The 23,388-nt window shown below is 41.0% G+C and overlaps 1 protein-coding gene across 2 annotated transcripts in view; it reads left to right on the top strand.

Annotated features, from left to right (window-relative positions):
* The window catches only part of avil (advillin), a 33,469-nt gene extending 10,337 nt beyond the window's left edge, over positions 1-23,132 (top strand). Inside the window, exons 4-20 of one of the 2 annotated variants that reach the window (XM_084167057.1) lie at positions 7,311-7,507; positions 14,468-14,576; positions 14,692-14,802; positions 15,878-16,083; positions 16,324-16,402; positions 16,516-16,614; positions 16,776-16,929; positions 18,814-18,914; positions 19,021-19,158; positions 19,288-19,446; positions 19,642-19,821; positions 20,204-20,355; positions 20,570-20,714; positions 21,009-21,197; positions 21,337-21,405; positions 21,731-21,841; positions 22,241-23,132. In XM_084167057.1, the coding sequence (XP_084023183.1) occupies positions 7,311-7,507; positions 14,468-14,576; positions 14,692-14,802; positions 15,878-16,083; positions 16,324-16,402; positions 16,516-16,614; positions 16,776-16,929; positions 18,814-18,914; positions 19,021-19,158; positions 19,288-19,446; positions 19,642-19,821; positions 20,204-20,355; positions 20,570-20,714; positions 21,009-21,197; positions 21,337-21,405; positions 21,731-21,841; positions 22,241-22,354 (2,313 nt within the window). In that variant the 3' untranslated portion in view covers positions 22,355-23,132. The remainder of the gene's footprint in view (positions 1-7,310; positions 7,508-14,467; positions 14,577-14,691; positions 14,803-15,877; positions 16,084-16,323; positions 16,403-16,515; positions 16,615-16,775; positions 16,930-18,813; positions 18,915-19,020; positions 19,159-19,287; positions 19,447-19,641; positions 19,822-20,203; positions 20,356-20,569; positions 20,715-21,008; positions 21,198-21,336; positions 21,406-21,730; positions 21,842-22,240) is intronic. The other variant, XM_084167058.1, reaches the window with a different exon arrangement.
* Positions 23,133-23,388: the final 256 nt, after the last annotated feature.

Raw genomic sequence — 23,388 nt, 5'->3', positions numbered from 1 at the left:
GTGTGTGCCTTTCCAAATCATGTCCAATCAATTGAATTTACCACAGGTGGACTCCAGTCAAGTTGTAGAAACATCTCAAGGATGATCAATGGAAACAGGATGCACCTGAGCTCAATTTCGAATCTCATAGCAAAGGGTCTGAATACTTATGCAAATAAGGTATTTCTGTTTTTTATTTTTAATACATTTGCAAACATTTCTAAAAACCTGTTTTCGCTTTGTCATTATGGGGTATTGTGTGTAGATTGAGGAGGGAAAAAAAGTATTACATCCATTTTAGAATAAGGCTGTAATGTATCAAAATGTGGAAAAAGTAAAGGGGTTTGAATACTTTCCGAATGCACTGTATATTTACAGAATTCTGCATGCAGAGTCTCAATTAGGGCTGTTGCGGTGACCTTATTACCACCACACGGGCAGTCACGAGTCATGAAGGTAGTCAAATTCCACGTCACCATTTAGTCACGGTAATTAGGCTTCTCCAAGCTCTGATGCTGCTGATGGTCATTAGTAGCCTACCAAAGTTGCTAACTGCCTGGTACTCAACACTCTGTTGTCCCTCAAATCACTCTGACATCAATGTAAATGTGATCGAAAATCTAATCAAACACTTCCTGAGAGCCCATGAGCTCATGTTGCGCAACATTTCTATAGGCTATGCAATTGCACGAGAAAACAGAGTAATGGCCTCTATTAAAAAGAGGAGGATCCCATCAGATTTCTATAGGCTAGGCCTTCTATATTTATTTCTCAACTTTCCTAATATTATGCAACTATTAAGCACATTGCTTATGTTTACAACAGGAGTATAGCCTACCTGGCTGGCATGAAAATGAACCACAGGAAAAGCGTCCTTCATTCACTAAATAAGTGCAGAGATGACATGTATTTTTTTCCCTGCCACTGTTTTGAGACAGGTGCATGATAATGGTCCATTCTAAATCAAAACGAATTTCACACATACTCTACCTTTCAAAAGTTTGGGGTCACTTAGAAATGTCCTTGTTTTCGAAAGAAAAGCAATTTTTTTGTCCATTAAAATAACAACAAATTGATCAGAAATACAGTGTAGACATTGTTAATGTTGTAAATGGCTATTATAGCCGTGCTAACATAATTGCAAAAGGGTTTTCTAATGATCAATTAGCCTTTTAAAATGATAAACTTTGATTAGCAAACACAACGTGCCATTTGAACACAGGACTGATGGTTGCTGATAATGGTCCTCTGTACGCCTATGTAGATATTCCATTACAAATCAGCCGTTTCCAGCTACAATAGCCATTTACAACATTAACAATGTCTACACTGTATTTCTGATTATTTGATGTTATTTTAATGGACAAAAAAAATGCTTTTCTTTCGAAAACAAGGACATTTCTAAGTGACCCCAAACTTTTGAACGGTAGTGTATATTATTTAGTATATGTAAAGACAAGCTTAAATCAAGAATAGTCTGATGGGTGACAATATTAGCCTATCACTTGTGAATTATATATTATCACTTGTGAATGATTCACATTTTAAGGCAAGAAACAATGCCTTTTTTGTGTGACTTTTTAAAATCATAGTCGCACACCTCATGTAGCCTAGCCCATAGGCCTATATGTTTTGATAAGGTTTGTATCACAACTAAAGTGGCCAAATAACTTCTTAAAATTAAGCACATTAAATCCGCTTTACAAGGGGTGTAGAGCCTAACTAGCATACATAAGCAGCGCTTGAGTTTCAAGTTCGGGGAAGATAAATACCTTCATAATAAAAGCATTACATGCATAATCGCATTTGCGGTCAATGGTGTTTTCCTCTAATGGAACATTTGTGCTTATAGCCTACTGCCGTGTGCGCATTGCTACGCTTATAATGTGAAGAAATAGCTTAATAGTTTATCAACTATTTAAGCTAAACGTTCTGATCTGTTGCGTCAGCCTCATTGCTTAAAAAAGTTTTTGGGATGCTAGTGGTTGTATTAATTTGGGATCTATCGCATCCCACAACTGTCCCAGGCTATTTTTGGAATATTTATTTATTGCACAGAATAGAATAGGTCAACTTTTGTACTATGTGGGATAGTAGATTGACATAGGCTAGTGCTTTTGCTGTTTGTTAGGCCTACTCATCTTGTTGGCTGACAAAAAGTAAATGTGGACAGTTCTTCCAATATCTTCAATTTGCACCTCAGAATTGGATAAGGACACGCGCAGTTGTAAATGTGTCTGTCTTCACTTGTAGCCTGTGAGAAAGACCCGATCATGTGATGGGAGAAGGGCACAACGGCTACTGGCCGCAAAAGGCATGGATTTTTTTAGGGTCACGTGATGGAGAGCCGTAGAAGCACCACTCAGGGAGAAGGGCTGCAAAAGGCATGGTGCTTTATGGCCACACAAAGGGGATGCTGCCGGGAAATTCGAGGCATTATCAAGTGCTTCTCAAATTGTGAATGAGAGAATGACGAAGTGTGTACAGCCTGCGCAAAAAAACTAAGCAAAGATCATGCCTTTCAAGCGACTTTTTTCAAATCATCATTACGAATCACATCATGCAGCCTTACAATGTATTAAAAATCAAAACATATAGCCCAATGTTTCTAGAACAACTAAAGTTACATTAATAACGCTAAGTTAAGCATATAGGAGTACATATTTATTTGTTAACCGCTCAACACAGAATAGCCGCATGTGTGCACTCCCTCAAATTGTTTGGAGAAAATATCCTTTCTATTTTATTCAGCTTTGTTCAATTGTATTCTTCATACTATAAAATAATATAAAATAATGCCAGGGAATTCTAAGCAAATCTTGTCTGCTAAATTAACTAGTGTAGCCCACAGACATTTGGCATAGCCATATCAGGACCTAACATAAGGACAACTCAGAGTATGCTATTCTGTTCTTCTGAAATAGACTACATTTTCTTCATATCATGTTTCTTTAGACCTGTCTAAAATAACTAATGGATTTATTGTGAAGGTATGGGCTATATTACATTAATTTATTATACTTTATACTTTATACTATAAAATGTAGATCTTCCTAAGGTCTGCATTAGTGGCTTGTAGGCTATGTGTAGAAGCCAGGAGATGCTAAATGTGTTTATGTTAATTAACGGTCAATTACCTGTTGTTATTTTAATGACTATTATTTTAGCCTACATGAAAAAGTAAGCATTATTGACACTGGAAGGCTGCTGTGTCTGATCCCATGTAGACCTACCATCTCCTGCCGTTGTACCCTTGATCAAGGCACTTAACCCCCCACAAAGTAGAACTGCACTGTTAGTCACATGTTGTCAACATGTAGTCAACCCTCCATCTGGAGATCTCCTGGGTGTGCAGGCTTGGCTATTGATCCAGCCCTGAAACATCCAAGTCTGCTTATCAAGGTCCCGTTGAGCAGCTGCTGTTTAGGCTAAAATGTGGTTAGACCAGGGCTTGAACAAAGGTCTGCACACCCAGTAGCTATCCTGGAGGATGGTTGCCACCCTTGATATAAAATATTGCAACATTACAACAAAATACTTTCATCTTTATAAAATGATTCCCTCATTCAATGAATCAGGGATCAAATGGATAAGGTAGGCTACTTCAAAGCAAGGTATCTAACTAGACATCTTTATATATAAGGCTCAAATATTCATGTTTTGGGGGAGATCTATGCACAGCAAGTTATTTCTCAATTAGGCTATTTTTAGAATATTTTTTAACATTGTCGCAATTATGGCTACTGTTTAATAGAGGGGAATCCCAGCTTTCCAACGGTGCAGATTTATTTAGGCTCTACAGTTCCGGTGGAAAGGTGACAACGACATTAATGCTTAGTTAGCTATAGTTAACTAGCGAGATAACTGCTACAAGTTATGTTTTGAATTGGCTATCTAGTTGGACTTGTCTGTCATTATTTTATACCTGCTGCTGAAATGTTGCACTCTTTCTCGGGCAACGGCCCACTCGCACTGGCACACAAGCTGCATACACAGACAGGCACTGAAGGGTCATTCCAATTAAAAAATGTGCCTTCATGAATCACATTAACAAAAATGATGAAACTAATTTCCATGACTTTTCATGAGCTTACAAACCCTAATTTCACAATTTGGAACAGCGCATCATGTGCATTCAGGCTGGCGCATTTTCAATCTGCGCAATCTCGAACCGTTTACTGTCACACACAGATTCATTGACTAGCAGCAAATAAACTTGAACAAAGCGGAATCAGGAAATGAATGCCCATTCTCCATTGCTATTCAATGCAGATCCCGCCTTCATTCCGCTTTGATCAACCATTTTTGCCTGTGTGTGAATCTGAGCCGGCGATAGACTACTTTGTTTTATAGAGGAGGTGGTATGCAGTTCCCCAAAAATTTGAAGTGCCGGTACGGCGCTCTGGACAGCTCCGGCCCAAGTCAAGCACTGTGTTAGGCCAAGGTAGGTATACTTTGTGTGCTCTAGGGTCACCAACCTTTTCTGAGCCAATAACACAATAACAGTCCAAAAGCAAGCCGACATCTACTGCTCAGATTTTTTTCAAAACATAAACCTATGCAACATTAATCTATTAAAAACAGTTCTGTAGCAATGAGGTTTGTGCAGTAGGCTATAGGCCCAATACATTATCATATTGGCTATGCTTGAATTGCCCTGCCAATGTTGCTCTTCTCAGACCATTTTGCAATTATATTAAACAATTGTAGATATATGATCATACTGGTAATATATAATTTGTTGTATTACTTGTGAGGCACAGCTGAGTGAGCATAATAATTAGCTTTTTAACATTTTACTGGACTAATGGCCTGCATCTGATGGTCAGTCTGAGGGGAGGGAGAGAGCAGTAGTGAGGTTGCCTCTCACCCGACTCACCATCCCTACGCTCTCCCTCCTTCTGCTGAAAAAAGGGATACAGTCTTCCAGCTGATGCAAAACTATTATTTCTGCCTCATGCACCAATTCATGTTGTTACTCCTATGACCAGAGAAAGTGAAATATTCCTCAATATTAAAAAAGACACAAGCCGCTAATAATAACAATGCAAGCTTATCGAAACCCTTTGCTATACTCATTCATTGCAGCTGCAGTGCTGGTTGTAGCGTGAGTGGAAGTAGGGAGAATGCACATTTTATGGTTTATAAAAGTGTTGAACAAAGTGTTGACAGTGCTGAATAACAACTTAAACATGAACTAACTTATAAAAATAGCAGCTCTTTCCTGTATTCATTTAGTCTCTCTCTAGTCATGGTTTTAAAAGTTTTGAAATCTCACATTATCAACTTTGCTGTGCGCTCAAGGCTTCTTTTTACAGCCTATGGCTTGAGGAAACTGTGCAGACACGGTGATCTGAGCTATCTGATTGGCCAGCAGTAGGCCTATAGGTGCACTTGATTTGCTCTCTGGGCCTGCCGGGTATGCAGAGTTCTACCTATAGACACATGAAATGGTTCAAAATGGGAACACTTTCCCTTCCCGGAACTAGGGCTGCTGAATCAAGTGCACCTACTGCCAACAGTGCTAAACAAAAAATAATAGTAATAATAATAACAGGAACGGAAAGCTTTATCATTGTTGTTTTTTACAGAAATGTTTGGTGATCGACTACAAATTACTTGGAGGTCAACCAATCGACCGGTTGGTTACCACTGCTCTAGGGTAACAGTGTCTAGATAGAATTTGTATTTGTTGTCCTCCAGCTACTGGACCTGTTTTGGAACACCATTATTTTGGTCTTACTGAGATTCACTGTCAGGGCCCAAGTCTGACTGAATCTGTGCAGAATATCTAGGTGCTGCTGTAGGCCCTCCTTGGTTGGGGACAGAAGCACCAGATCATCAGCAAACAGTAGACATTTGATTTCCGAGTCCAATAGGATGAGGTCGGGTACTGCAGACTGTTCTAGTGCCCTTGCCATTTCATTTATATATACAGTATATTGATGAGGGTGGGGCTCAAGCTGCATCCCTGTCTCACCCCACGGCCCCGAGGAAAGAAAGCTGTGTGTTTATTGCCCATTTTAACTGCACACTTGTTGTTTGCGTACATTGATTTTATAATGTCATATGTTTTCCCTCCACCGCTTTCCATCAATTTGTATAGCAGACCCTCATGCCAAATTGAATTAAAAGCTTTTTGGAAATCAACAAATCATGAGAAGCTTTTGTTTTGTTTTGTTTGTTTGTCAATAATTGTGTGCAGGGTGTATATGTGGTCTGTCGTACGTTTCTTTGGTAAGAAGCCACTTTGACATTTGCTCAGGACATTGTTTTCACTGAGAAAATGTTGGAGTCTGCTGTTGATGATACTGCAGAGGATTTCTCTGAGATTGTGGTTGACACAGATTCCACATTAATTATTGGGGTGAAATTTGTCTCCACTTTTGTGGCTTGGGGTGATCAGACTTTGGTTCCAAATATTGGGAAAGATGCCAGACCTGAGAATAATGTTGAAGAGTTTAAGAATAGCCTATTTGAATTTATGGTCTGTATATTTTATCATTTTGTTTAGTATACCATCAACACCACAGGCCTTTTTGGGTTGGAGGGTTTGTATTTTGTCCTGTAGCTCATTCAATGTAATTGGAGAATCCAGTGGGTACTGGTAGTCTTTAATAGCTGATTCTAAGATTTGTAAATGATCATGTATATGTTTTTGCTCTTGGTTCTTTGTTATATTGCTGAAAAGGTTGGAGAAGTGGTTTATCCCTACATCTCAATTTTGGATAGATAGTTCTTCATCAAACCATTTCTCATTGTTGTTAATTTTCTTAGGTTTTCTGCCTAAATTAAAATGTGATATGTTAGCTGGTAGGTCAAATATATTGTTCAGGCTTCCTACTTCTAAGTTTACACCTTCATTATTGCAGGGAAACATTTTGTCCAGGAAGTTCTCTAAGGGGGATTGGCTTTGTTTTTGGCCAATAGTTTTTGGGTAGGTTTCTACACTACCCTCCTTCCATCGATAACATTTCTCAATAGCATGCAGTTTTTTCGGCTTCGATGCCTCATGGTTGAGTATTGTTCTGTTCAAGTAGATTGTGATTTTGCTGTGAACTGATAGGGGTGTCAATGGGCTGACTGTGAACGCTCTGAGAAACTCTGGGTTAAGGTCAGTGATAAAGTAGTCTGCAGTATTACTGCCAAGAGATGAGCTATAGGTGTACCTACAGTTGTATTCCCCTCAAAGTCTATCATTGACTATGTACAGCCCCAGCGTGCAACAGAGCTGCAGGAGTTGTGACCTGTTTTTGTTGGTTGTTTTGTCGTAGTTGTGTCTAAGGGGGCATATTGATCTCTCTCTCTTTATCTCCCCCTGTCTGTCTCAGACCCATAAAGTGGGCAGCTCTCTGTCCTATGACATCCACTACTGGATCGGCTCCCAGTCCAGTCAGGATGAACAGGGTGCGGCCGCCGTCTACACCATCCAGCTGGATGAGTTCCTGGGATCAGGGCCCATCCAGCACCGCGAGGCCCAGAACCATGAGTCTGATGCTTTCCGGGGATACTTCAAACAAGGGGTCATGTAAGTATATACATATACACTACCAGTCAAAACTTTGGACACACCTACTCATTCAAGGGTTTTTCTTTATTTTGTACTATTTTCTACATTGTAGAATGATAGTGAAGACATCAAAACTATGAAATAGCACATATGGAATCATGTAGTAACCAAAAAAGTGTTAAACAAATCAAAATATATTTTATATTTGAGATTCTTCAAAGTAGCCACCCTTTGCTTTGATGACAGATTTGCACACTCTTGGCATTCTCTCAACCAGCTTCATGAGGTAGTCACCTGGAATGCATTTCAATTAACAGGTGTGCCTTGTTAAAAGTTAATTTGTGGAATTTCTTTCCTTCTTATTGTGTTTGAGCCAATCAGTTGTGTTGTGACAAGGTGGGGTGGGGGGTGGGGGGGTGGGGTGGGGGGGGGGGGGGGGGGGGTATACAGAAGATAGCCCTATTTGGTAAAAGACCAAGTCCATATTATGGTAAGCACAGTTCAAATAAGCAAAGAGAAACAACAGTCGAACGAACTTTGAAAGTTTCTTCAAGTGCAGTCACAAAAACCATCAAGCGCTATGATGAAACTGGCTTTCATGAGGACCGCCACAGGAATGGAAGGCCCAGAGTTACCTCTGCTGCAGAGGATAAGTTCATTAGAGTTACCAGCCTCAGAAATTGCAGCCCAAATAAATATATATATACAGTGGGGAGAACAAGTATTTGATACACTGCTGATTTTGCAGGTTTTCCTACATACAAAGCATGTAGAGGTCTGTAATTTTTATCATAGGTACACTTAAACTGTGAGAGACGGAATCTAAAACAAAAATCCAGAAAATCACGTTGTTTGATTTTTAAGTAATTAATTTGGATTTTATTGCATGACATAAGTATTTGATACATCAGAAAAGCAGAACTTAATATTTGGTACAGAAACCTTTGTTTGCAATTACAGAGATCATACATTTCCTGTATGTCTTGACCAGGTTTGCACACACTGCAGCAGGGATTTTGGCCCACTCCTCCATACAGACCTTCTCCAGATCCTTCAGGTTTCGGGGCTGTCTTTGGGCAAATCGGACTTTCAGCTCCCTCCAAAGATTTTCTATTGGGTTCAGGTCTGGAGACTGGCTAGGCCACTCAAGGACCTTGAGATTCTTCTTACGGAGCCACTCCTTAGTTTCCCTGGCTGTGTGTTTCGGGTCGTTGTCATGCTGGAAGACCCAGCCACGACCCATCTTCAATGCTCTTACTGAGGGAAGGAGGTTGTTGGCCAAGATCTCGCGATACATGGCCCCATCCATCCTCCCCTCAATACGGTGCAGTCGTCCTGTCCCCTTTGCAGAAAAGCATCCCCAAAGAATGATGTTTCCACCTCCATGCTTCACGGTTGGGATGGTGTTCTTGCAGTTGTACTCATCCTTCTTCTTCCTCCAAACACGGCGAGTGGAGTTTAGACCAAAAAGCTCTATTTTTGTCTCATCAGACCACATGACCTTCTCCCATTCCTCCTCTGGATCATCCAGATGGTCATTGGCAAACTTCAGACGGGCCTGGACATGCGCTGGCTTGAGCAGCAGGACCTTGCGTGCGCTGCAGGATTTTAATCCATGACGGCGTAGTGTGTTACTAATGGTTTTCTTTGAGACTGTGGTCCCAGATCTCTTCAGGTCATTGACCAGGTCCTGCCGTGTAGTTCTGGGCTGATCCCTGACCTTCCTCATGATCATTGATGCCCAACGAGGTGAGGTCTTGCATGGAGCCCCAGACCGAGGGTGATTGACCGTCATCTTGAACTTCTTCCATTTTCTATTAATTGCGCCAACAGTTGTTGCCTTCTCACCAAGCTGCTTGACTATTGTCCTGTAGCCCATCCCAGCCTTGTGCACGTCTACAATTGTATCCCTGATGTCCTTACACAGCTCTCTGGTCTTGGCCATTGTGGAGAGGTTGGAGTCTGTTTGATTGAGTGTGTGGACAGGTGTCTTTTATACAGGTAACGAGTTCAAACAGGTGCAGTTAATACAGGTAATGAGTGGAGAACAGGAGGGCTTCTTAAAGATAAACTACCAGGTCTGTGAGAGCCGGAATTCTTACTGGTTGGTAGGTGAGCAAATACTTATGTCATGCAATAAAATGCAAATTAATTACTTAAAAATCATACAATGTGATTTTCTGGATTTTTGTTTTAGATTCCGTCTCTCACAGTTTAAGTGTACCTATGATAAAAATTGGCAGTGTATCAAATACTTGTTCTCCCCACTGTATATACACTACCGTTCAAAAGTTTGGGGTAACTTAGAAATGTTCTTGTTTTCGAAAGAAAATCTTTTTTTTTGTCCATTAAAATAACATCAAATTGATCAGAAATACAGTGTAGACATTGTTAATATTGTAAATAGCTATTGTAGCTGGAAACGGCAGATGGAATATCTACATAGGCGTGTTTGCTAATCCAAGTTTATCATTTTAAAAGGCTAATTGATCATTAGAAAACCCTTTTGAAATTATGTTAGTACAGCTGAAAACTGTTGTGCTGATTAAAGAAGCAATAAAACTTGCCTTCTTGAGACTAGTTGAGTATCTGGAGCATCAGCAATTGTGCGTTCGATTACAGGCTCAAAATAGCCAGAAACAAATAACTTTCTACTGAAACTCGTCAGTATTCTTGTTCTGAGAAATGAAGGCTATTCCATGTGAGGCCAATAAAAAGAAAATATTAAGATGGGCAAAAGAACACAGACACTGGATAGAGGAAGTTTGGAAAAAAGTGTTATGGACAGACGAATCAAAGTTTGAGGTGTTCGGATCACAAAGAAGAATGTTTGTGAGACGCAGACCAAATGAAAAGATGCTGGAGGAGTGCTTGATGCCATCTGTCAAGCATGGTGGAGGCAATGTGATGGTCTGGGGGTGCTTTGGTGGTGGTAAAGTGTGAGATTTGTACAGGGTAAAAGGGATCTTGAAGAAGGAAGGCTATCACTCCATTTTGCAGCGCCATGCCATACCCTGTGGACGGCGCTTGATTGGAGCCAATTTCCTCCTACAACAGGACAATGACCCAAAGCACAGCTCCAAACTATGTAAGAACTATTTAGTGAAGAAGCAGTCAGCTGGTATTCTGTCTATAATGGTGTGGCCAGCACAGTCACCGGATCTCAGCCCTATTGAGCTGTTGTGGGAGCAGCTTGACCGTATGGTACGAAATAAGTGCTCATCAAGCCAATCCAACTTGTGGGAGGTGCTTCAGGAAGCAATGGGTGAAATCTCTTCAGATTACCTCAACAAATTGACAACTAGAATGCCAAAGGTCTGCAAGGTTGTAATTGCTGCAAATTGAGGATTCTTTGACGAAAGCAAAGTTTGAAGGACACTATTATTATTTCAATTAAAAATCATTATTTCTAACCCTATTTCTAACCCTATTTCAAACTACATTTCTATTCATTTTCCTATATTTCCTATTCAAACTAATTTCATGTATGTTTTCATGGAAAACAAGGACATTTCTAAGTGACCCCAAACTTTTGAACGGTAGTGTGTATATATGCAGTTGAAGTCGGAAGTAATTAAAACTCGTTTTTCAAGCACTCCAAAAATGTATTGTTAATAAACTATAGTTTTGGCAAGTCGGTTAGGACATCTACTTTGTGCATGACACAAGTAATTTTTCCAAAAATTGTTTACAGACAGATTATTTCACTTATAATTCACTGTATCACAATTCCAGTGGGTCAGAAGTTTACATACACTAAATTGACTGTGCCTTTAAACAGCTTGGACAATTCCAGAAAATTATGTCATGGCTTTAGAAGCTTCTGATAGGCTAATTGACATAATTTGAGTCAATTGGAGGTGTACCTGTGGATGTATTTCAAGCACTACCTTCAAACTCAGTGCCTCTTTGCTTGACATCATGGGAAAATCAAAAGAAATCAGCCAAGACCTCAGAAGAAAAGTTGTAGACCTCCACAAGTCTGGTTCATCCTTGGGAGCAATTTCCAAATGCCTGTAGGTACCATGTTCATCTGTACAAACAATAGTACGCAAGTATAAACACCATGGGACCACGCAGCCGTCATACCGCTCAGGAAGGAGACACGTTCTGTCTCCTAGAGATGAACGTATTTTGGTGCGAAAAGTGCAAATCAATCCCAGAACAGCAAAGGACCTTGCTCAGCAAGGAAGAAGCCACTGCTCCAAAACCGCCATACAAAAGCCAGACTACGGTTTGCAACTGCACATGGGGACAAAGATTGTACTTTTTGGAGAAATGTCCTCTGGTCTGATTAAACAAAAATAGAACTGTTTGGCCATAATGACCATCGTTATGTTTGAAGGAAAAAGGGGGTTGCTTGCAAGCCGAAGAACACCGTCCCAACCGTGAAGCACGGGAGTAGCCGCATCATGCTGTGGGGGTGCTTTTCTGCAGGAGGGACTGGTGCACTTCACAAAATAGATGGCATCATGACGAAGGAAAACTATGTAGATATATTGAAGCAACATCTCAAGACATCAGTCAGGAAGTTAAAGCTTGGTCTGAAATGGGTCTTCCAAATGGACAATGACCCCAAGCATACTTCCAAAGTTGTGGCAAAATGGCTTAAGGACAACAAAGTCAAGGTATTGGAGTGGCCATCACAAAGCCCTGACCTCAATCCTATAGAAAATGTGTGGGCAGAACTGAAAAAGCATGTGCGAGCAAGGAGGCCTACAAACCTGACTCAGTTACACCAGCTCTGTCAGGAGGAGTGGGCCAAAATTCACCCAACTTATTGTGGGAAGCTTGTGGAAGGATTTGACAATTTAAAGGCAATTCTACCAAATACTAATTGAGTGTATGCAAAATTCTGACCCACTGGGAATGTGATGAAATAAATAAAAGCTGAAATAAATCATTCTCTCATTTCACATTCTTAAAATAAAGCGGTGATCCTAACTGACCTAAGACAGGGAATTTTTACTAGGATTAAATGTCAGGAATTGTGAAAAACTGAGTTTAAATGTATTTGGCTAAGGTGTATGTAAACTTCCGACTTCAACTATATATATATATACACAGTGGGGGAAAAAAGTATTTAGTCAGCCACCAATTGTGCAAGTTCTCCCACTTAAAAAGATAAGAGAGGCCTGTAATTTTCATCATAGGTACACGTCAACTATGACAGACAAAATGAGAAAAAGAAATCCAGAAAATCACATTGTAGGATTTATTTGCAAATTATATGGTGGAAAATAAGTATTTGGTCAATAACAAAAGTTTCTCAATACTTTGTTATATACCCTTTGTTGGCAATGACACAGGTCAAACGTTTTCTGTAAGTCTTCACAAGATTTTCACACACTGTTGCTGGTATTTTGGCCCATTCCTCCATGCAGATCTCCTCTAGAGCAGTGATGTTTTGGGGCTGTCGCTGGGCAACACGGACTTTCAACTCCCTCCAAATATTTTCTATGGGATTGAGATCTGGAGACTGGCTAGGCCACTCCAGGACCTTGAAATGCTTCTTACGAAGCCACTCCTTCGTTGCCCGGGCAGTGTGTTTGGGATCATTGTCATGCTGAAAGACCCAGCCACGTTTCATCTTCAATGCCCTTGCTGATGGAAGGAGGTTTTCACTCAAAATCTCACGATACATGGCCCCATTCATTCTTTCCTTTACACGGATCAGTCGTCCTGGTCCCTTTGCAGAAAAACAGCCCCAAAGCATGATGTTTCCACCCCCATGCTTCACAGTAGGTATGGTGTTCTTTGGATGCAACTCAGCATTCTTTGTCCTCCAAACACGTCGAGTTGAGTTTTTACCAAAAAGTTCTATTTTGGTTTCATCTGACCATATGACATTCTCCCAATCCTCTTCTGGATCATCCAAATGCACTCTAGCAAACTTCAGACGGGCCTGGACATGTACTGGCTTAAGCAGGGGGACACGTCTGGCACTGCAGGATTTGAGTCCCTGGCGGCGTAGTGTGTTACTGATGGTAGGCTTTGTTACTTTGGTCCCAGCTCTCTGCAGGTCATTCACTAGGTCCCCCCGTGTGGTTCTGGGATTTTTGGTCACCGTTCTTGTGATCATTTTGACCCCACGGGGTGAGATCTTGCGTGGAGCCCCAGATCGAGGGAGATTATCAGTGGTCTTGTATGTCTTCCATTTCCTAATAATTGCTCCCACAGTTGATTTCTTCAAACCAAGCTGCTTACCTATTGCAGATTCAGTCTTCCCAGCCTGGTGCAGGTCTACAATTTTGTTTCTGGTGTCCTTTGACAGCTCTTTGGTCTTGGCCATAGTGGAGTTTGGAGTGTGACTGTTTGAGGTTGTGGACAGGTGTCTTTTATACTGATAACAAGTTCAAACAGGTGCCATTAATACAGGTAACGAGTGGAGGACAGAGGAGCCTCTTAAAGAAGAAGTTACAGGTCTGTGAGAGCCAGAAATCTTGCTTGTTTGTAGGTGACCAAATACTTATTTTCCACCATAATTTGCAAATAAATTCATAAAAAATCCTACAATGTGATTTTCTGGAGAAAAGAATTCTCAATTTGTCTGTCATAGTTGACGTGTACCTATGATGAAAATTACAGGCCTCTCTCATCTTTTTAAGTGGGAGAACTTGCACAATTGGTGGCTGACTAAATACTTTTTTCCCCCACTGTATATATATACACATATATATATATATATATAGAGAGAGAGAGCAATCGAACAATGAAACAATCTCATCGTCATACTCTGTTCAGTATTCCCATGCTATTATTCTGATGCACAGTGGGTAATTCTTCTGTGGGTGTAGGTTGGGCAACGGAGCATAGTTATCAATAGTGATTAGTGTGCACACCCATACAGATTTTATTGTTGAGCAAATGCTCTTATTTCAACGTCTCTAAAAACACAATGTATTTTGTGCATACAATACAGACATTACACTGTAATAAATTGATTTTATAGTCTACTTACCTCTCTGCCCCCTACAGCTATAAGAAGGGCGGGGTGGCATCAGGAATGAAACACATAGAGACCAACAGTTATGACATCCAGAGACTGCTGCATGTGAAAGGGAAGAAAAGGGTCAGCGCCATGGAGGTGAGGAACACAGATATAGGGGGATTTTATTCTGTGTAACACAACAGGAAGTGCCCCTGAAAGTGCCAGAAAATGTACTTGTAATGTATCTGGCACAATTTCCCCCATACTGTAGGTAGAGATGAGCTGGAAAAGCTTCAATCTTGGGGATGTCTTTCTATTGGACTCTGGTAAAACCATCATTCAGTGGAATGGACCAGAGAGCAACAGACAGGAGAGGCTCAAGGTACGGTAACGATCTGTGCAATTGCTGTTCTCAAGGAGTGCACCAACAGTAAAGTCAATGTAATCTTATTACACCTACCAGCTATCAGTGACATGATGAAGCTAATTCTACAACGGTAGCTCAATAAACCATGAGTGGTTGAAGTGAAATCCACTTCACTCCCCTCAAGATTGGCAGAAGAGACCCCTAGTAGAAACACATTAGAATCAACACTTTAGATTAGAATCACAGTAAATCAATTACGCACCGTTGGGTTATTCCACCAATTCTGTGCCTTTTGAGAAGGTTTGATTTCACCTAATTTTAACATTGTGTCATAAAGAGCACATGTTCAACTTTATCTCAAAAGGTTACATAAAAAAATTATACTATAGTAAGTGCCTAATTAAGGTGGCAATTGAATGCAAGCTTCACAAAAAAAATGGAATTGCTAAAATATTTCTAGCCTGTCTATTTTATGGGTAACAGGGTTGACAGGTGTTATGCGCGACCCGCTCAATTTTTCACCACAAAACACCAGAAAATTGCCAAAAATAGTAGAACCAGCTCACTTGCTTTTACACTATGATTTGACTATTAGATGTTCAATGTATCTTTTTTTTTTTTTATATCGAAAACACTGTAATTTCACCATATTTAAAAGTTCAGTTATCGTAACAGGGTTGACCTTAAAATGAGGGAGAGACGTAAATTAATCACTAATCACATGAAATAAATAATCTTCAGAAATGACTTTGTCAAATCAAGAAACTCGGAGGGCTTTACAACTAGGGCTTTACAATGATGATGAAACTGTTTGGATTAAGTTGCTTGAAATTTTCCTAGAAGTGACACAGGGTTGATGGAGGGACATGTAAAAATGCTGAATTTTTGCACTTTAGCAAGCCTTTATTTATATATAAAATCAGATTTATCTAATTCTCCATGTGGTCTATATTAAAGGGCACTTCATTTAATTTAACAGGGTTTTAAAATGCAATATTGGTGCACAATTTCTTCTGAAAATATCAAAGGGACACAAAATGCACTCTTTTCGTGGAACGACACCTCTAACTTCACATTCTCTGACTCTTAGGGCATGCTGCTGGCTAAAGACATTCGGGACCGGGAGCGAGGGGGTCGGACGGAGATAGGGGTGATAGAAGGGGATGCAGAGGGGAACTCCTCTAAACTGATGGACATTCTGACTAGCATCCTGGGGCAACGGACCGCCAAGCTGCCCAGTGGAACACCTGATGAATCAGCCGACCAACAACAGAAAGCTCAGCTTACTCTCTACCAGTGAGTGGCTGAGGGCCCATGTCCAGATGTCCTGTATTTTTACCTGTTTGAATTGTGTCAGGCATTTATTGCAAAAAAAGTTAACTCCAAAACGTTTTATACTCGCTCTGAATCATACTTAGCCTAGTCCCAGATCTGTTTGGCATGACAATAAGATACAAGGAGTTGGCATGATAGCATGACTGGCACTCAGGCTAAAATGATACTTAGTCATTAGTAAGTATGTCCTTTCCCCAACAGTGTGTCTGATGCTGAGGGCCAGATGAAAGTCATAGAAGTTGCCACTAGGCCACTGGTTCAGGACCTGTTAAATCATGATGTGAGTCTGCAGAGCAGCAAATTGTACAAGTTGTACATCATTTGATATCAGCATTATGAAGAGTTGTCGGTTCCCAGTTATAGACATTACCTCATGACATAATCTTTCTCCAGGACTGTTATTTCCTAGACCAGGGAGGGGTGAAGATCTTTGTGTGGAAGGGGAAGCGAGCCAACAAGGCCGAGAGACAGGCTGCCATGTCCAGAGCTTTGGTGGGTACAAGAGACTGTACATACTGTATAGTATCTTCTCTTCGTTCCTTCTTTTTGTAACACAAAATCAGCCATAGTGACGGCTTGAGTTTTGTTTGCCAAGTACCAGTTGCAGTATCTGATGGGAATGCACTGAATCTGTCTCCTTCCTCTGTGAACAGGGGTTCATTAAGCTGAAGAACTACCCCATCACCACCAATGTGGAGACAATGAATGACGGGGCTGAGTCTGCCCTCTTTAAGCAGCTGTTCCAGAGCTGGAGTGTGAAGGAACAGACTGTAGGCCTGGGCAAGACACACAATGTGGGGAGAGTGGGTATGTGTTTCTATGTTAGGTACCAGAACCAAATCAATCGCTTGAAATGTGATAAAAGGAATTGTCTTTAAATGACTACCTTTCCCCCTTTTGGATGTATGTTTGACGTGAGTGCTTGGCAAATACTATCTTTAGTATCTAATTCCTCACTTTGTGTTTGTCTTTATTTTGTGATTCAACACCGTTGTTACCTATATATATATATATATATATATATATATATATATATATATATATATATATACACAGTGAGCACCATAATTCATTGGACAGTGACAATTTTTTTTGTTATTTTGGTTCTGTACTCTAGCACTTTGAAGTGCAGACTGTCAGCTTTAATTTGAGGGTATTTTCATACATATCAGATGAACCGTTTAGAAATGACAGCACCTTTTGTACATGGTCCCCCCATTTTAAGGTACTACAAGTATTTGTTAAATTGGCTTCACAGATGTGTGTCGTTAGGCAGGTGTATTCATTTGTGTCGTTAGTGAATGCAGGAGAGCTGTTGATGAATAGTATTGATTCTAGACTTTGCTATTGCCTTTAGAGGTTGTTGTTGGGGTGTGACAACATGAGGAAGACAGCAGTGTCGATGCAAATGAAGCTGGCCGTCATAAGGCTCAGAAATGAAAATCAATCAATCAGGAACATTGCAAAAACCCTGGCCATGCCCAAGTCAACAGTTTGGTTCATCATTAACAAGAAAAAAACAACCGGTGAACTCAATTATGTCAAAAGACCCGGTAGACCGAGGAAGACCACTGTAGTGGATGACCGGAGAATACACTCTATGGTGAAGAAAACCCCCCTGACAACAGCCCAACAGATCAAAAACACTCTCCTGGATGCAGGTGTAGATGTGTCAAAGTCTACCATACGTAGAAGACTACACCAGCAGGACTACAGAGGGTACACTACAAGATGCAAACCACTGATAAGCCTGAAGAACAGAAAGACGAGATGACAGTTTGCTAAAAAGCACCTAAAAGAGCCCCAAGAGTTCTGGAAAAAAGTATTGTGGACAGATGAGACAAAGATTAACATGTACCAGAGTGATGGAAAGAGGAACGTGTGGAGAAAAAAAAGAAATTCCCATGATCCAAAGCATATCACCTCATCCGTGAAACATGGTGGAGGGGGTGTTATGGCTTGGCCTGTATGGCTGCCAGTGGAACAGGCTCACTTGTCTTCATCGATGATGTGACTGCAGACAGAAGTAGAACAATGAATTCTGAAGTCTACAGAAATATTTTATCTACTCAGATAAAACCAAATGCCTCCAAACTCATTGGACGGCACTTCATCATGCAACAAGACAATGACCCTAAACATACTGCTAGAGCAACGAAGGGGTTTTTGATGGCCAAAAAGTGGAAAATCCTTGACTGGCCGAGTCGATCACCGGATCTGAATCCAATTGAACATGCATTTTACATGCTGAAGAGGAGACTGAAGGCAATAAGTCCCCAAAACAAGCAGGAACTGAAGATGGCTGCAGTACAGGCCTGGCAGAGCATCACCAGGGAAGATACCCAGCGTCTGGTGATGTCGATGCATCGCAGACTTCAAGCAGTCATTGCATGCAAAGGATATGCGACCAAATATTAACAATGATTACTTTATTCTCATTATGTTAAACTGTCCAATGTTTTTTGATGCCCGAAAATGGGGAGGACCATGTACAAAAGCTTCTATAATTTCTAAACGGTTCATCCGATATGTATGAAAATACCCTCAAATTAAAGCTGACAGTCTGCACTTCACCCTCATTGACATTGTATCCTTTCAAACTCAAAGTGCTAGAGTACAGAACCAAAATAACAAAAAATGTGTCCACTATCCAATGAATTATGGTGCTCACTGTATATATATATACCTTAGCCAACGTCACTCAGGAGAAGTTTGATGCCACACGGATGCATGTGATGCCAGAAGTAGCGGCACAGGAGCGAATGGTGGATGATGGCACTGGCCAGGTGCAGGTAAACTCACCAAAACATTTATGTAATTTGTTCCAAGATATCTTTGTCATTTTACTCACTGTTTGTTACTTGTGGACATTTCCGACACTCTCTGTGAGACATGCAGGTGTGGCGTATTGAGGACCTGGAGCTGGTCCCAGTGGAACCCCAGTGGCATGGCTTCTTCTATGGAGGAGACTGCTACTTGGTGCTGTACACTTATGAGGTCCACAACAAGCTCAACTACCTCCTCTACATGTGGCAGGTAAAGGAGCTCACTGCCATTGTAGAACGCATGAAGGTTCATCCATTTATTTGTAATGACATGGCAATAAAATGGTATTACTTTAGACCTAAATGCCTCATCATTACAGTTCATATTTTTTTCTTTCAGGGGCGCCATGCCTCTCAGGATGAGATAGCGGCATCTGCCTTCCAGGCCGTGGCCCTGGATCAAAAGTATGGTGACCAGCCTGTACAAGTGAGGATCACCATGGGCAAGGAACCCAGACACTTCATGGCCATGTTCAAGGGTAAAATGGTCATATTTGAGGTGAGACAGTTTTGATTTAATGGTACAATGATACAATTTAAGTATTGTGAAACTGGTTTTTATTATCTGATAACAATGGATTGTCTTTTGTTTAACCATGATTATAGGTTGATATAGGATTTCAAACCATGAAGTAATTTATGACCACATATTTAAATCAAACCTGACCTGCTCTCCTCATCTTCTGTTCCTCAGGGCGGTACCTCCAGAAAAGGGGCGTCTGACCCAGAGCCACCCATCAGATTGTTCCAGGTCCGCGGTTCTGACGCCACCAACACCAAAGCCATCGAGGTGCCGGCCCTGGCAGCCTCGCTCAACTCCAATGATGTCTTTCTGCTGAGAAGCCAGTCAGGAATTCACCTGTGGTGTGGCAAGGTACTGTAGGGAGGATAATTAGGTATATCTAGGTGTGGATACTATAGATATAGCGGGCAAGAGATACAGTGTGGGTGCCAAATGACCAGGGCCCAAAGGTCAAAGGTAGTACACTATAGGGCAGGGGTACTCAGCTCTTACCCTACGAGGTCTGGAGCCTGCTGGTTTTCTGTTCTACCAGATAATTAATTGCACACACCTGGTGTCACAGGTCTAAATCAGTCCCTGACTAGAGGGGCACAATGAAAAAACTGCAGTGGAACTGGCTTCGAGGTCCAGAGTTGAGTTTGAGGGCTATAGGGAATAGGGTGCCATTTGGGGTGCAGACACAGATATAGAGATGGTACAACATTCTGTCTAATAATCTCTCTCTGATTGCCAGGGATCGAGTGGAGATGAGAGAGCCATGGCTAAGGAGGTCAGCTCTGTAATTGGACAGCACTCGACTGCTGAGGAGATCGTGGCAGAGGGTCAGGAGCCTGTTGAATTCTGGGATTTACTTGGAGGGAAGGCCCCTTATGCCAACGACAAGAGGTAATAAACTGTCATATCTGTATTTCAACCAAATATTCTCTCATAGAATGTCAATTGGAGCAGCTGTATTAAGTTCGTGAAGTGATTGCATCCTAAACCATGTACAATTGATGGATTGTGATTCACTGTGCTAGATATTATGAATTTCATGTAAACAGTTTGGTGTATTTAAAGTTGTGTGTGTGTCTTGTGTATTGTGTGTGTGCTCTGAAAGACTACAGCAGGCTGCTCTGGATCATCAGCAGCGTCTCTTTGAATGCTCCAATAAGACTGGCCGTTTCATCGCTACCGAGGTGACCCAGTTCACACAGGATGACCTCAGCGAGGATGATGTCATGCTGCTAGACACGTGGGACCAGGTACAGTATGTATTGTTAAAACACAACTTGCAATGTTAACCAAACTAGTATAAAGTAAATCACACAATTATAAAACATTATACTAACAAAAAGGTAATAGGTCCGCAATCAAAGAGATGTCGCATAAAGTTGACAAATTATTTTCACTGCATCAGGGATAGCATACACAGACATTTCAGCTTAACAGCCTTCTTCTTATTCTGTGCAGGTCAAAACAGACCATAATACTGTTAGAACCACTGCCAAGCCAACATTTGTGAACCGTCATCAGATATCTGATCATGTTGCATCCAGGTCTTCCTCTGGGTAGGGAATGAGGCCAATGAGGTGGAGAGGAAGGAGGCTGTGGTCACCAGTCAGGAGTACCTGCGTACCCACCCAGGTTCCCGGGACCCTGACACCCCCATCCTCCTCATCAAGCAGGGGTACGAACCCCCCACCTTCACCGGCTGGTTCACTGCCTGGGACCCCTCCAAATGGAGCGTGAGTGCAAGGGATCTCCTTCTCTTCCAGATGAACTCTCGGCCTGTGTGCGTGTGTGCGTGCGTGTGTCAAAAATTGTACACAACTGTTTACGTTAATATATCCATCAATAATACTGTACACACATTTGTTGTGTTAGGGGGGGAAAACTTACGAAGAGCTGAAGAAAGAGTTTGGGGAGGTGACATCCCTTGTAAGGATCACAAATGTAAGCACAATTTTATTTATCTATGCACTCACCAAAATTTGGTTCTAACGAGAGAGATTGAGAAAATGATGAGCTGGATCCATCAATCAATTGACCTAACCTTGCTGTGAACTCAACCCAACCGACTAATGGTTACCTCAATTGTATTGGCCCTGTATACACTCAGGCCATACAACAGATGTACAACCCATTTTGGTTTTGATACAACTGATAGTTTAGTTTGTCTGAAGAAAAATGATTACACAACCATTATGCAGTGACTCGACAGCCGTTGTGTAAACATATTTTTGTAGACAAACTCTTGAATCTAATCTTTGCCTCTCAGGAGCAGAATGGTGTTGAGACAAGGAAGAACTTCCAGTCTTACCCACCAAAGGACCTGATCAACAAACTAGCCAATGAGCTGCCTAAGGGTGTCGAACCCACCCAAAAGGAGGTAGGTCTTGTGTGGCTCAGTTGGTAGTGCTTGCAATGCCAGCCAGGGTTGTGGGTTCGATTCCCACGGGGGACCAGTATGAAAATGTATGCACTCACTACTGTAAGTCGCTCTGGTAAGAGCTTCTGCTAAATGACTAAAATGTTTTTAAAAAAGGGAAAAAAATAATGTGTACTGAGCTGCTATAATTAAGTGACTAGTGTTCAAAGTACTGCCACTCAGAAACTGTATTTATTGGTAGTTTTTAAAGTGTGAAAAGTAGATTCTCTCCTCCATAGTAGTAGTAGTACAACTTGTTTTAATACAAGTGTCTTAACATATGTATTCTTTACACTTGAATGTTGCCTTGAAAATTAAAATGGTCTTCTTCTTCTTCTTCTCTCTCTCTCTCTCTTCCAGAAACATCTCTCCGACTCAGACTTCAGTGCCATATTTGGAATATCTAAAAACCAGTTTGCCAGCCTGCCTCAATGGAAACAGCTGAGCATTAAAAAAGGCAAAGGCTTATTTTAAGGGGAATGAATCTCTCATCATTTTCTACCAATTTCCAGATGTTTACATTTGCAAACCATACTAATTGTACCTTGTTCCAACATTTTTAGTCATTTAGCAGACGCTCTTATCCAGAGCGACTTACAGTTAGTGAGTGCATACATTATTTTTCATACTGGCCCCACAACCATGGCATTGCAAACGCCATGCTCTACCAACTGAGCTACATCCCTGCCGGCCATTCCCTCCCCTACCCTGGGCTAATTGTGCGCCGCCCCATGGGTCTCCCGGTCGCGGCCGGCTACGAAAGAGCCTGGATTCGAACCAGGATCTCTAGACCACTGCGCCACTCGGGAGACTAATTACATTACTTTTAATTTGTGTCTTATTAGTTTGTTTTAATTTCAAAGTCCGTCATAAATTCAATGGATGTCAGCAGACATTGAGATTGTTTTGTGCATTAAAACAAATATTTTTATTGTACATGTCTGCTTCTCAATCAAACATACATATGTCCATATTAAATACAATCAATCTAATAAAAACATAAATGTGTGTATTCTAAATTATTGTATTATTGCCTCTTCAGACCGACCACACACAACTACCATATCTCCTGTAGTTTTGTTGATTATAATATGGTATGGTAAGACTCAATATACAAATAAAAAAAGGGGAGATGTCTACCATTGTTATGTGTGTATCGCCTTGTAGTGCACAAGAGGCTTTCAAGGTCTTGATTTTTTGGTGTAATTTTCTTTCCCCTAATCCATCTTTAATAAATTGTTGTTAGTAATGTAAAAATCAAACATGCATAACTGTGATGAATTGTTTTGAGTCCTGAATATATATTTATGCCAAACTATTTTTATTAGCAGACATTGTTGGACGTGTGTTGTGTTCAATGCAATGCATGCATGCAACCTTTGCAATCTTTTGTTTCACAATATATTTCGGAGCGTGTCTATTCCTATGATGTCACAATGAAAACCTATGTTACGTACGCATTGAAACAACAACAGAAGGCTAAAGCAGAGAAGCAGCAAAGATTTTTA

This window comes from Coregonus lavaretus (genome assembly GCF_964263955.1).
Source record: "Coregonus lavaretus genome assembly, chromosome: 8".
Taxonomy (NCBI): Eukaryota; Metazoa; Chordata; class Actinopteri; order Salmoniformes; family Salmonidae; genus Coregonus; species Coregonus lavaretus.
This window is presented reverse-complemented; position numbering and strand designations above follow the sequence as displayed.